The 13,085-nt window shown below is 39.2% G+C and overlaps 1 protein-coding gene across 2 annotated transcripts in view; it reads right to left on the reverse strand.

The window, feature by feature from the left end:
• Positions 1-13,085, reverse strand: part of tdrd12 (tudor domain containing 12) — a 63,961-nt gene that overhangs the window by 32,125 nt on the left and 18,751 nt on the right. For both annotated transcript variants that reach the window (XM_057837615.1, XM_057837616.1), the window contains exons 17-25: positions 12,849-13,031; positions 12,618-12,771; positions 11,819-11,946; positions 6,936-7,127; positions 6,733-6,861; positions 2,252-2,369; positions 1,882-2,021; positions 1,573-1,790; positions 24-105 (exon numbers count right to left, since the gene is read on the reverse strand). In XM_057837615.1, the coding sequence (XP_057693598.1) occupies positions 24-105; positions 1,573-1,790; positions 1,882-2,021; positions 2,252-2,369; positions 6,733-6,861; positions 6,936-7,127; positions 11,819-11,946; positions 12,618-12,771; positions 12,849-13,031 (1,344 nt within the window). The remainder of the gene's footprint in view (positions 1-23; positions 106-1,572; positions 1,791-1,881; positions 2,022-2,251; positions 2,370-6,732; positions 6,862-6,935; positions 7,128-11,818; positions 11,947-12,617; positions 12,772-12,848; positions 13,032-13,085) is intronic.

Consider the following 13,085-nt stretch of genomic DNA (forward strand, 5'->3'; position numbering starts at 1 on the left):
AGAGTTGCCATTGTTGTGGTGACCTCTATAAATCCAGAATCAGGAAGATCGGACTGGTCCAGCTGAGGAATTAGCCTGTGGCGGTCAGGACATGTAGTGTTGAACCTGTACACAAAGCATCCTCTCCTAAACAATACTATATATCTTTAATAAAACCACAGTAAAACATAAAAGTAATGGTTTTTTTTCGTGAGGTAATATCGTGGGGGTGGGTGCTAACATCTGCAATGGTAACTAGAGCTGGGCGGTAAACCGAAAATTTACCGTCACCGAAATTCTTCACGATGACCGACGTAATTTTGACCATGTCGGTAAATTCGGTAAATTAATAAAACAAGAAAATAGTCTTTTCATCCCGCTTTGACTCTGTGTTGTTCGTCTATGCTCATTCCCCTTTAAGAAAGCAGTGAATGTACTTACGTAGGGAGTCACGTGATCATCAGGAAGCCAATCAAACAGAAGCCCGGTAAGCTAACGCTAGCAGCTAATGCTACAAGCAAAACGTGATGGAGTGTGGCTTAAGGGAGGTTCGCCAAACTTTCACCCGACATTTAATAGACTCTTGGTGGCATCCAGACGGGCTTTCACCAGCTGTCCTCCCTTGTTCTCACAATTTCCGGAGATGGTGCTTTCAGTGCTTTCTACCGGTAGCCAGGCCACAGGCTAACGCTAGCCGCTAATGCTAGTGCCGCTAGCGGCTAACGCTACAAATGAACGTGATGGAGTCGGATAGCGGCTCTAACTTTGTCGAAACGGCTGAATTTAATGAGTGGATTGGGCATGGACTGCATCTAGCAATTACTATGTCGCGTTATTTTGTATCTGACTGTGTGTGATTTCTCTGATAGCTTTTGTGATGGTAAAGCATTCAGCATAAAGCACAAATGGCCCCAGCTATTTTTCTGTATGTGTTTAATTCTGTGTCATTATTGCTATCATAAAATCTTAAGTGTTTCATTTGCAGAAGATCAATATAGCTTTAATGTGTGTCTGTCTGTTTGGGGGTTCATGTATGTGTGCATTTATTAAAAAATGCACTGGGGGGGGGGGGGGGGGGCCTGAAACCATAAAGTAAACACTTGTATTGAATAATTATGTCACAGCAGCCATTAACAATAAATTGTCTTTTTGAAGTGTACTGTTCGAGCTGCAAGTCATTTGTGTTACAATGACATGTTTGCACAGGCATATCGATTTTGACAATGTACATTGTTCAAGCCATACACTCTGTTATAAATGCTCATACTTGAATTCTCATTGTTTACAATTCATTTGTATAAACCTAATGTCTAGACTGCATGTACATTTGTTAAATATATCAAATTGAATGCTGGTAACTAAATCAACAAGAAACTGTTAATCTGTATTTCATGCATTGATTCAGATTTTCAAATTATATAACAGTCCGCTTGGACGACTTTATCGTCATTTATCGTTATCGAGATAAATCTGCTCCATTTATCGTGATACATGTTTAAGGCCATATCGCCCACCCCTAATGGTAACTCAAATGTTTGAATGACAGGTAAGAACCTATTTTTCATCTTAATATGACATCTGGCGGCTTTAAACCTGCACACTCCAAAGCTCTTCAGTTGTAGACAAAGTGGCCGGTTGGTCTTGTGCTCCTCTCGGTTGACGTTGGTGGCCTCTGCGAAGGAGAGTAACTCTGCGGGAAGCAGAGCTTGGCTTCGTCTGAGGTAGCGCACCAGGCCACCAATGTGCTGCGAGTTCTTCTCAGAGACGAGCAGCAAGGATTTGCAGGCAGTAGTAACTCTTGCTGTTGACTCCTGGCAGGGTTGATTGAAGTGTAAAGTAGAGATGGAATTAGTAGTTGTAGATTCCATCTAATCCAGACCCAAAACTAGTCACTCCTCTTACAGTGCCTGTAAACTTTTTGTAGTGGCTGCTCATGCGCAAGAGTCTGGTTCCAAACGTTCTGGGTGAACTGGGGAAACTGAAGTGGACCACACAGGTGGCATCTGCTATCCTGAAAGACGTCAGGCACTCGCTCGTAGTAACTAAAAAAATAAAAGCAATCCAAAAATTGCAAATCCCTTATTCACTCTATATTCTATTAATAGGACAACAATACACAGGTATACAGCGTTTTGGGGTCTGTCAAGTGATTGAATGTCAGCACTTAAAAACATTTCTAACTTTCTAACTAAGGAGTTGAGGGGTATCAAAACAAACAAAAATGCATTATTCAGGAAAAGACATCTTTTCAAAAATATAATTTTGTCCTCACCCAGAATGACGTGTGTGCCAGGGCCGATACTTTTCGCCCACTGCTGGAGCATGAAGTCAAACTTGTGTGTTAAACCCTTGTGAGCCTTCAGGCAAAACGCTGACTTACTGCACACAGCCTGACAAGAAGACATCACATTACATCATAAAATCCAATTTTTACATAAAAATCTGTTGTTGTTCTTTTACACTCAGATTTGCTGTACTTGTCCTGATAACAAACAAGGCATTGGAAATATATTCATGGCTTGAAATATATACCTGTATGTAGAGGGGTGCGCGGTGAGCAGAGCTGGGTAGTAACGTGTTATGTTTACTTCGTTACATTTACTTGAGTAACTTTTTGAGAAAAATGTACTTTTAAGAGTAGTTTTCCTAAGCCATACTTTTTACTTGAGAACTTTTTTTTACTTACTCCGCTACTTTGGGCTACACAAGAGTCGTTACATTTTTCCTCTTTATTCTTCATATAAGATTTATTTTTTTTGCCAGCGTACCAAGAGTAGCTCTACCAATTTCACCAATGAGACATCGCAACAATAATTACTAGTGTTGCACCGATACCATTTTTTGGGCCAGATACCGATACAGATACCTGGCTGTGCAGTATCGGCCGATACCATTCCGATACCACTCTGTTAGCAAAAAAAAACCTGCCTAAAACGTTTGCACGGTACTGTATATTTTTATTATATTATATATATACAGGATATACTGTATGTATATATTTTCCCCAAGTGGAAGCTTCCATGATCCTAATAAATTTAATAATTAAAAAAATATATATACAGTACTGTGTGTGTGTATATATATATATATCAGGGGTGGGCAAACCGGTCCTCGAGGGCCGCAGTGGGTCCTGGTCTTTGTTCCAACTGACCCAGCACAGATAGTTTAACCAATGCGGTTTCAGCAGAAATGAGAAGCACCTGACTGCAATCGACTGATTACACTTGTAAAACAGCAGATTGGTGAAAAGGTGTCCTCTTAATGGGTTGCAACAAAAACCCGCACCCACTGCGGCCCTTTGTGGAATTAATTGCCCACCCCTGATATATATATATATATATATATATATATATATATATGTACGTATAAGGGATGCAACGATACAGTTAAGTCATGGTTTGGTACGATTTTCGATACATTTCAATACATTAAATGCTCTGAAACAGAAAATAAAACATTATTGTTATTATTGCTGACAAGCAAAAATAACATCATATAAACAAGCATTTTAGTGCATAATATTTATGTGCTTACTTCTTACTAATCTGAAGAAATTTTGTATATAAGTGCTGAGAACAATCTTTACTGTTTGTAAAGTGGGGCACACTGTTGATTGCTGCAGCTCTCTAAGCTATATTTACCATATAAGCAAAACATCCTATTTGTGGTCCGAGTCCATCTGTAACATGTACTGAATTAACAGTATTTGCAGCATTATCTATAGTCACTGGTATGGATTGATTTGACCTGCTTAACTTCCATTCAGTCATGGCGGTTTCTAATTTATCAATGTAGTATATGGACTACGCGTCGCTCCAGGCTCACGCAGCTAATGGCATGGGATCTAATGTAGCACATCTAGGTTGCTATTTGATGATATCTAGTGTGTGTGCGCGAGAGTTAGCATGGGATCCAACATAGGACATCTAGGTTGCTATTTGATGATATCTAGTGTGTGCGCTGCGGCTGCGCCGCTTGAGTTGTTTTCTGGCCACAGAAGTCACTTCTGCTCATTACTGCACAACACATATGACAATCGACTTTCATAAACAGGACGAGTTTGAAGTACGGCGCTCTTAATTTGCCACTCATTGTTCATCATGAAACCATGAGTTTGCTTAGTCTCCCACGGTTTTAAGTTTTCTGATCCCATCGGCGCTATCATAGCAGGCGTTAGCTTACGCATGCTAATCGTTTGTGAATGCCATGTTAGATGAGCAGCGTAACATCGTGGATATGCGTTGTAGTTTACATCCTTAAAATTGAAGACGAAGGAGTTAATTTCGTTTGGTAATTTCGAGACAAAGACATACAGATGTCATGCATCGGGATTTGGGAAGTTAGCTCACGTGGGGAGGACAGTGTACATTTGCGTTCAAGTGATGCCAGTAGATGGTATCGGCGCCCTAAATGTTGGTACTCGTCGATACCGATACCACCAATTTGGGCTGGATCGGCGCCCCCTGCCGATACTGGTATCGGTGCAACTTTAATAATTACATGACTCCATTATACCAATCAGATGCAAGCTTGCCGTTCTATGATCATGCCAGCCTGTTCAATCACATGGCGTCTTTAAAGCGCCGTAAAAAATGGAGTATTTGACCTAGAGCGCTGCCCTCAACATGACTCGAAAGCTCGGGATTTTAACCTCACTCCCAATCTTTATTATTTGGCACTGATTGACCATGGAAAACGAGCGCTATGATCCTTTAGATTTCATAATAAGGGACTATTCACTATTCACACTAGTAACTATTTTCTCCACTAGAGGGCACTCATGCTCTTTGGATGAATAATGCTTCATTTCTGTCATTTTTTTGCCGGCTTTTTTTGTTATTTCTTTGGCTTAATATGGTTATGTAATGGGTTATTGTATAGTATCATTGTTAACAACAGTTCATACAGATAACTGTGCTGATAAATTGTAAGCAGTTAGTCACAATGTTACTCATTACTTGAGTATTCTTTTTTTACTTGTACTTTAGTACATTTGTTGGATGACTACTTTTACTTGAGTAATATTATATTGAAGTAAAGCTACTCTTACTTAAGTACAATTTTTGGCTAATCTACCCACCTCTTGTGAGTGAGTGAGTGAGTGAGTGAGTGAGTGAGTGAGTGAGTGAGTGAGTGAGTGAGTGAGTGAGTGAGTGAGTGAGTGAGTAGAGTGAGTTTCTTGTTAACGATTACTCTAACGAAAATACTTCAGCAATGAACAGTTTTTTTTAATGACGAGGCGATATCGCGCTGAAAGCAGGTTTTTGGAGATTAAAACATAACGAGACTAATGCCAGCTTTCGTCTGATGATACGAAAATGCGCCATAGATTCCATCACATTGACATGACATTTTTGTGTATGTAGTTGGTATGTGTAGTTATATATATATATATACACTGTATATAAACATATATACTGTATATAAACATATATATATAATAATATATATATATATATATATATACACTGTATATAAACATATATACTGTATATAAACATATATATATAATAATATATATATTATAAAATAAAGGCCAAGGCAAAGGAAAAAAAAAATTTCCGTTTGTTTTTCAATGACAAAAATTGCAATTGTTTTTTCCGTTTGTGTTTTTCAAAGAAAAGTCAGTTGTTCTTTTTTGTTTGTTTTTCAATGAAAAAGAATTAAAACAATGACAAATTTTTTTGTTGTATTTTCTGTTGGTGATTTGCAAAGACAAAAAGTATACTTCATATTTTCGTTTATTTATTTCTCTTTATATTTATTAATTCATTTATTTTTTAATTTGGCACTCCTGTTATTTCATAGTCGCCAACTTCGTCAGATTTTTAATAGTTTATATCAGAACATTTATTTCAGAACACAACACTGCTACTCTCCGCCATAGCCGACGCAAACAATAACAGAACTAGTGTACTCGTAATGCAACGATTAATGGATTAACTCGAGTAATTCAATTAGAAAAAAACTTTGAATCAAATTTTGCTACTTCGAGGATTCGTTTCATTATAGTGGCGTTGTAATGGTTTGTTTTAAAAAAGTTTGAAAGTGTCCTGATCAAATATTTTTGCACCAGAGTCCGAGTCACTTGATTTTGAGAATTTGCCAATACAGAGACCCAATCAGATCCCGAAAAAAAGTTTTTAACATGTTACTTTCCAACCATGCCACCTTCATAATGTGAATTTTTTTTTTTTAAACAAAATAGCGTAGAAAAATACTTGTCTTTATTAAATACTGTGAGTGAGTACTCGGATCCACTTACGCTGCAGAAATCGCACTTACACAATGAGTTGACACAACACACTACCGCAAGTGTGTAACAAGCTAAATGATTGACACATCTGTGCCTTTGATCGTAGAGCTACCAAGCTTCTCTAGCAAGATCAAAGCTACAAACCTGTCAATCATCGTTAACTTTAACTAGCAAACTCCAGTGCACTGCTGACCAAGAAAAGCAGGAGGAGGAACAGTGAGAGGCTGTACAAGCATGAAGCAGAAAAACAAGAAATATAGATTTTTAAGTAAAAAGCCGATCAAGGACACGTCACGAGTGGCTCAACCATACATGGCGAGGATGGATGCTAACTACTCCTACCATAAGCAAATGTTACGGTAATGAAAAAAATGTTCGTCCACGAAATTTTTTTATCATCACCATTTTGACGAAAGCAACACTGGTTGCCACTGAACATGCAAATTTCTTTGAGAGCCAACACATCTTCAAAACTCTCACTTGTCATTACTACTTACCTTGAATACGTCTTCAACCTCTTCATCAGAATTGCAGATAATGAGAGTTTTCTGTTTCGTGTCACGCCTGAAATCTAAAGCACTCAAGAGTGCGGCAATCTTGTTGCTCTCCAAGGTCATACAGACAACCTGCAAAAAGATGATGTTACAATCTTTGTCCCTGCCACAGGGTCACTTGATAGAAAAGGTTCCTTTGCAGTGACCTGATTGACATTTCCATAGAGTGCAGCTTCTTCAGGGACTGCTATGACAACGCAAGCATGCGGCATGTGATTGGCCACCAAAGCCTCCATGTGGCTCGTCCACCGCTTAGCCACGGCAACCAGCTGCTGCGGACTGGAGGACATTTCTGGGCGGGAGATGACCTGCTTAAAATGCTGCAAAATTTTCTCCATCTGACAAGAGGAAAAATCTGTAATGTTTCACATCCTATTTGGGATCAAACATTTTCTAGTATTCAACAGATTCATTCTACACCAGGGTGGTTTTTAAAACGTTTTGATAGTTACTTATCAGTAGGGGTGCACGATGGTCCAAAACCACAGAAGTCTCCTCTACTGTTGCACCAAATGTTTTATCTGCTGACAAAGCACAATACCTGTTGGGTCTATGTTTGTTTTAGTTCAGTGCTCATTGTTCAGGGGAACATATCGTCAATGATATTGACTAATTGATTGTGATTGACTCAAATTATATTTATGTGAAAAAAAAAAATATGGGCACTTTATTTGAAGTCAAAACTTCTGGTCTTTGTTTTGTTCATTATAATAATGTTGTTGTTGTTGTTCTTCTTTATTTCCTTTTGAGGCGTAACAAATCCAAACGTACAGCATTCATTTGTGTTTACAATCAGTTCAACCCGAAAAGGGCTGACGGGAGAAGCCGAAGCTTATAAATCCCGCCACCATTATACCATAGGACGGAAATTATCGAATAACAATTTTGACATTTCAAATTGTGTGATGATTACAAGGCTTCCCCCCCCCCCCCCCCCTTCCCCTTGACTGTTCATCTTCTCAATAGTCATTGTCGATCACGGCGATTTGTTCGTTATGTTGATTTGATCCAGTAGATTATTTCAGTGTGAGTAAGTTCATTCTGTTGATTCGATCCAGGATAGGGGATAGCTGAGGACCGATGGCAGCCCGTGTCCGCCACCTCCTTTCGTCGATTTATTCCTCATCGCGGTCTTCATTCCTTGCTGCATTCCGTCGAACACTCATCTCCAAGTTGCACAACTCCGTGGTAATTTTCATTACCATTCTGGTTGTGGCAATGTTGGATGCAGCTAGGTCGGTCTTCACCTGTGATATATCATCATAGGCCTTGTTGAGGCTGGCATGCACTCCAGTGATAGCGCTCACGGCCGTAGTGGTCAATTCCACTGATTTCCTTTGGTTTTCCAGCACTTTCACGAAGATCCAACGAATCCAGTGGGCTCCGAGCCCTTGCAGAAGAATGACAGCCAGCAGCGCAATGAAAAGGGAAGTATCCTCAATATCCTCAACTCTCGAGTGTGGTCAGACACAGCAGCCGCCATTTTCCCCAGCTATCTTCCATAAATCCAGACTTGAAAGTGTTGCCCAGACATGGGCGTTGTCCAGGTTCTGTTCGCATTGTAGAGAAGATCTTGTCCAGAGCACTCAGTGACCAATTCCATGTCTTTACAGATTTGGCACAATACTTGTTATCAAAAATCAGAGTTTGCTGTCTGTACACTTACAGAGCCAAATGATTGTCTGTCTTTGTGACAGATGTCTAGTTTAGCCATGTTTGCATTCAACATTGGGTTTTTCTTCCCTCCTTTGTTTTGGGCACACTAAGTTTTGTTTACAGTTTTGACTTGTCACCCAGACTTTTCCCCTGTGTACAGTTCTTATCATTTCCAAAAATTAGATTGGTTCAGCAGAATAATTGTTTAATAGAAATTGTTTATATTTCCTCTTAAAAACAGCCAACGACCCTGAGCTGGTCACTCCAGAATCCAAGTTATTCCAAAGTTGAACACCAATGTAGGGGATCGAAAATGATTTTAGTGTTGTTCTGGCATAGTTAAAGAGTATGTCATGCCCTGGGAAAATGTTAATATTCCATCATTTATCCATAAACGCATGCCTTTTGTATTCATATCATGCCACTTCGTGTAATTACACATAAGAAAATGAGAGAAATTTGGCTCGATTGTCAAGCTAAAACGACCGGCGCCCGAGATCTGGCAGATTGTGTGTGTGACGTCATTACAAATGAAGAGAGTGCCACCGGCCACTAGGGGGGCAGCGCCTGTCTGCATCAATATAATTCCTTCTAGTGAGGGGAGAATTAGCGGTGTTTTGAGCTGTTTATGCTGTTGCATTGTGTTCATCCTGCACATATTCCAGGTTCCCTCATGAAGAAACACCCCTCGTTGTCAATAAAAGAGAATTCAGAATTGACAGTGAGGGGTGTTTCTTCAACAAGAAAAAAGGCTCAGTGCTTTAATACTGAATGGCAGCGATGATGGCAGACAATTTCGTTTCGTTTCAGTGACGAATCCGACGTAACGAATGTTCATCTAATGGTGACGAGGAGAGTTACGAAGCTTTAATTGGTGTTTTAGGTTACCAATTTGAGCCTAAACGAACGCCAATGCAGCGTAATGACACGGTCATTGAGGGGAGCAATGACACTGATGAAACATCGGCAGCAGATCGTGTGGGAAACAACGAATGATATTTTTTGCATTTCTTTTTGTGAAGCTGATACACCGTGACCACAAAATAAAGTAATGTATAGAATAATTATCATTTATTGCGCTATCATAGTTTTTCGCTCTGCCAACAGACACAAATATGAATGGGATCAGAGGATTTGTTCTATATATTTTACGAGCGATAATTTATACATGTGTCCTGTCCTGTATCCAATGCGTGATATTTTTTTATTATAAAAGAGTACTCACTCTGGCCATTTCGAGCTTGGCTGCTCCCCTCCTTTGCTTAGCCTTAGCTTCCTTTGCCACTCATCGTCCTCTTTCTTGATATCTCGGGACATTTAGGTGGCTGGTGTATGGTGGGCACCGCATCTGCTTTGAGCAGCAATCTTGCAGCAAAACCCGATTTCACTTGTCCATAGTTCGAGAAGCTTTCAGGTGGAAAATAACAGAAAACCATGCCGGAGGCTGGGTCTAGAAAATTGGCCCTCTTTGCACGGACGAACTTTACCCATATTCTGCGTAGTCCAGCTTTTTTTTTTTCGCGTTCGGGAACTCATGGATACTATATTCCGATAAGTAGCTCTTTGTACACCACATAGCACAGCAGTTTTGAACCATTTTAGTGATGTTTTGGTCAAACAAACCCGAACGCTACTCTCTCGTCGATAAAAAACAATGGCACCTGGCTCCGCCTCGACTGTCAATCACTTGTTGTGACGTCGCCGCCCCATTCGGCTGTTTCCGGAACACTTTCGGAAATGTTCGTCATTTTCAATCTATTTTCGATAATTGCTCATTAATGTGAGTGATTTTTTTGTTAACTTTATCAATATTTGTTATCTTGGCACATAACGGTTCTATTGATGTCTCACACCCCCTTTGCCGTTACATACCCTTTAAGGTTAAATACATTTTCTCCTCTCAAATCGTACTTCGATTCCATAGCCTGGAAGCGACTTTGCAGGTTGTACAGAAGGCTATTTTTAGACGCTTTGTACATCATCTGTACCGTTTTGAAATTTATTAAATCATAAAGCTTCAATAATTTGGATGTAATAAATAACTCGTTTGTACGTGCTGTGTATTGAGCATTATGAATAATCCGTATTTCTTTTTTCTGGAGGACCATCAGAGGATGCAGTCGGCTTTTATAAGTGTTTTCCCAAATTTCGGCACAATGAGTCAAATATGGTAAAATCAGTTCACTATAAATTATTTGAAGGGCCCTCTGATCTAGTACATTTTGAGCTCTGAAAAGGATAGAGATGCTTCTAGCCAATTTATTTTTCAGTTGACTTATATGTGTATTCCATGTTAATAAATGGTAAAAGGTGTTATACTTGTATAGGGTTATCCGCGCTTTTCCACCTTTCAAGGCGCTTAAAGCGCTTTACACTACATCGCCATCCACCTACTGGTGATCCTCAATTATCATTCCTAAGGCCTTGGGTTCTCTAACACGTTCAACAGTCACCTGATTAACTTGAATGTTTAGATGTTCTTTTAGTCTTTTTTTAACCAAATAAAATCTATATTTTTTTGTTTTTACTAAGATTTAGTGACAGTTTGTTGGCACTGAACCACTCTTGTCCTCATTTACTTGCTGGGCCAATCTGTTTAGGTTGTTACCTGCGCAAAAAATATTTGAGTCATCAGCAAAAAAGCACCATTTTAAATATACTGGAGACATTATACTATATATATAAATGATACGTACAAACAGTTTTGGCCACAAGACAGAGCCTTGAGGTACGCCACATGTAAACTCCGACCTGTTCCCACCAACTGTCACATATTGATATCTTTTAAATAAATAACTACGTATCCAGTCTAAAGCTACACCTCCAATTCCCAATCTTTCTAATTTGTCAAATAATATATTGTGATTTACTGTGTCAAATGCTTTAAAAAAAAAAAAAAAAAAATCCAACAGAATACCACTTTTGACCTATCGCATCTGTAATAACTTCTATTGACTCTGTCAGTGCTTGTGCTGTAGAATGTTTTTTTTTTTTTTTCTAAAACCCTACTGGCTATGATTTAGTAAGTTATGCTTTGATATGAATTTGTCAAGCCTATTGTTCATGTCGTCATGAAAATTCTGGTTAGGTCAAAGGCAAATCTATGCTGAATCCACTCGTATTTTTGGCCTATAGATGTTCAAAAACCCATGTGAATATACATTTGAACATTATATATATATATATATATATATACATATATATATATATATATATATATATTATTGGTTATCGTATCGTTCTCGGCCTTGAGAAGCAGGAAGTTATCGATATCGGTTTCAAAAAATGGATATCGTGCACCCTTACTTATTAGGCATTACTGGTTTGATTTACATATCGCATGGCATATATTTCACATTGCCAAAGGTGTCACCTGGTCTGGAGCCAGTGTAAATAGCTGGTCAGCTTCATCAAGCACAAGGTGGCCTAAACGCAGGAACATAAAGCAGTGACACGAAAGGAGACGAAACAAGCTGAATGGCGTGGTCACTATCAGCAGGCCTGCAAAAGAAGAATGAGGTAAACTCAGGTAAAGGGTTATTATCTATCTAAAGGTGCGTTTCGGGTCCGACACGATCTTTGGCTGGAATAAACACATACTGTACACATCAAGTCACATTTCAGATCAAACTGTACGGTCATCCAATTTTGCTATATCACTCAGAACACTGTGCAACAATTTTAAAAAATAAAATCCAGTTTTAGGTCTCATGTGGAATCCAAAACCGATCCCTGGTTTTCTCTATCAGGTCAAGTTCTTTCTCTACAGTTCACCTTTTTACTATGTTGTTAATACACACAACTAGCCATGTCCAATGTAAAAAGTGTCATATAAATACTGCAGTAATTTTTTTTTTCATTGTATGTCAGTATTTTTGAATATTTCCTTGAATCAAGCACAATTACAGTGTTTTCATAGTTTAAAAAAAAATATTTAGTTAAACAAAAACTTGTCATGACAGAGAGAAACAAATCACATTGGGGTTCCGCACACGAAATTAGTTGAAAACAGGTGTCGGACTTAAAACAATATAAATTGTTTCGGCCAGTTTCACTGATTTTACTGTTGCAGCAATCCCTGCCAGTTTATAAAATATGCCAATTAATGCTTTTATAGGCCACAGCAGAATGTCCTCATTACAGTTTAATCAAGTCACATTCTAGTAGCTTACAGTCTTTTGGAATCTTGAAGGCTTTTGCCTCGCCGTCAGCAGCACCCAGTAGCACACTGGTTGGCTTGAATCTGTGGGAAATCGTGCGATCCTCCAGAAGGTCGCACACCAACTCAACCTTCTTCCAGCTGGGACACAGCACCACTGCTACAGGCTGCAAGTTGCGATAACAACAACTGGTTGGTTTAAGACGTGGCGAAACAAAGTAGGATTTTTGTGATGTGTGCTCACGCCCGCTCTGGATGAAGAGATTGAAAAGATGGTGCTAAGTTGCATGTGGCTGAGGAAGGGGACCAGGTAGCTTTGGGGTAGGTCACCAGTGTATGAAATCACCAAGGTGTTGTTACCACGTGCAATGGAGGGCCAGCTGACAAGGTCCACCTGAGAGAGGCTAAATTGCTTCCTCTGCAACATCTTTAAACAGAGCAGAAACACAACTATGTAAAAGGTGAGAAATTGACGTGTTAA

The sequence above is a fragment of the Corythoichthys intestinalis genome, chromosome 5, assembly GCF_030265065.1.
Source record: "Corythoichthys intestinalis isolate RoL2023-P3 chromosome 5, ASM3026506v1, whole genome shotgun sequence".
Taxonomy (NCBI): domain Eukaryota; kingdom Metazoa; phylum Chordata; class Actinopteri; order Syngnathiformes; family Syngnathidae; genus Corythoichthys; species Corythoichthys intestinalis.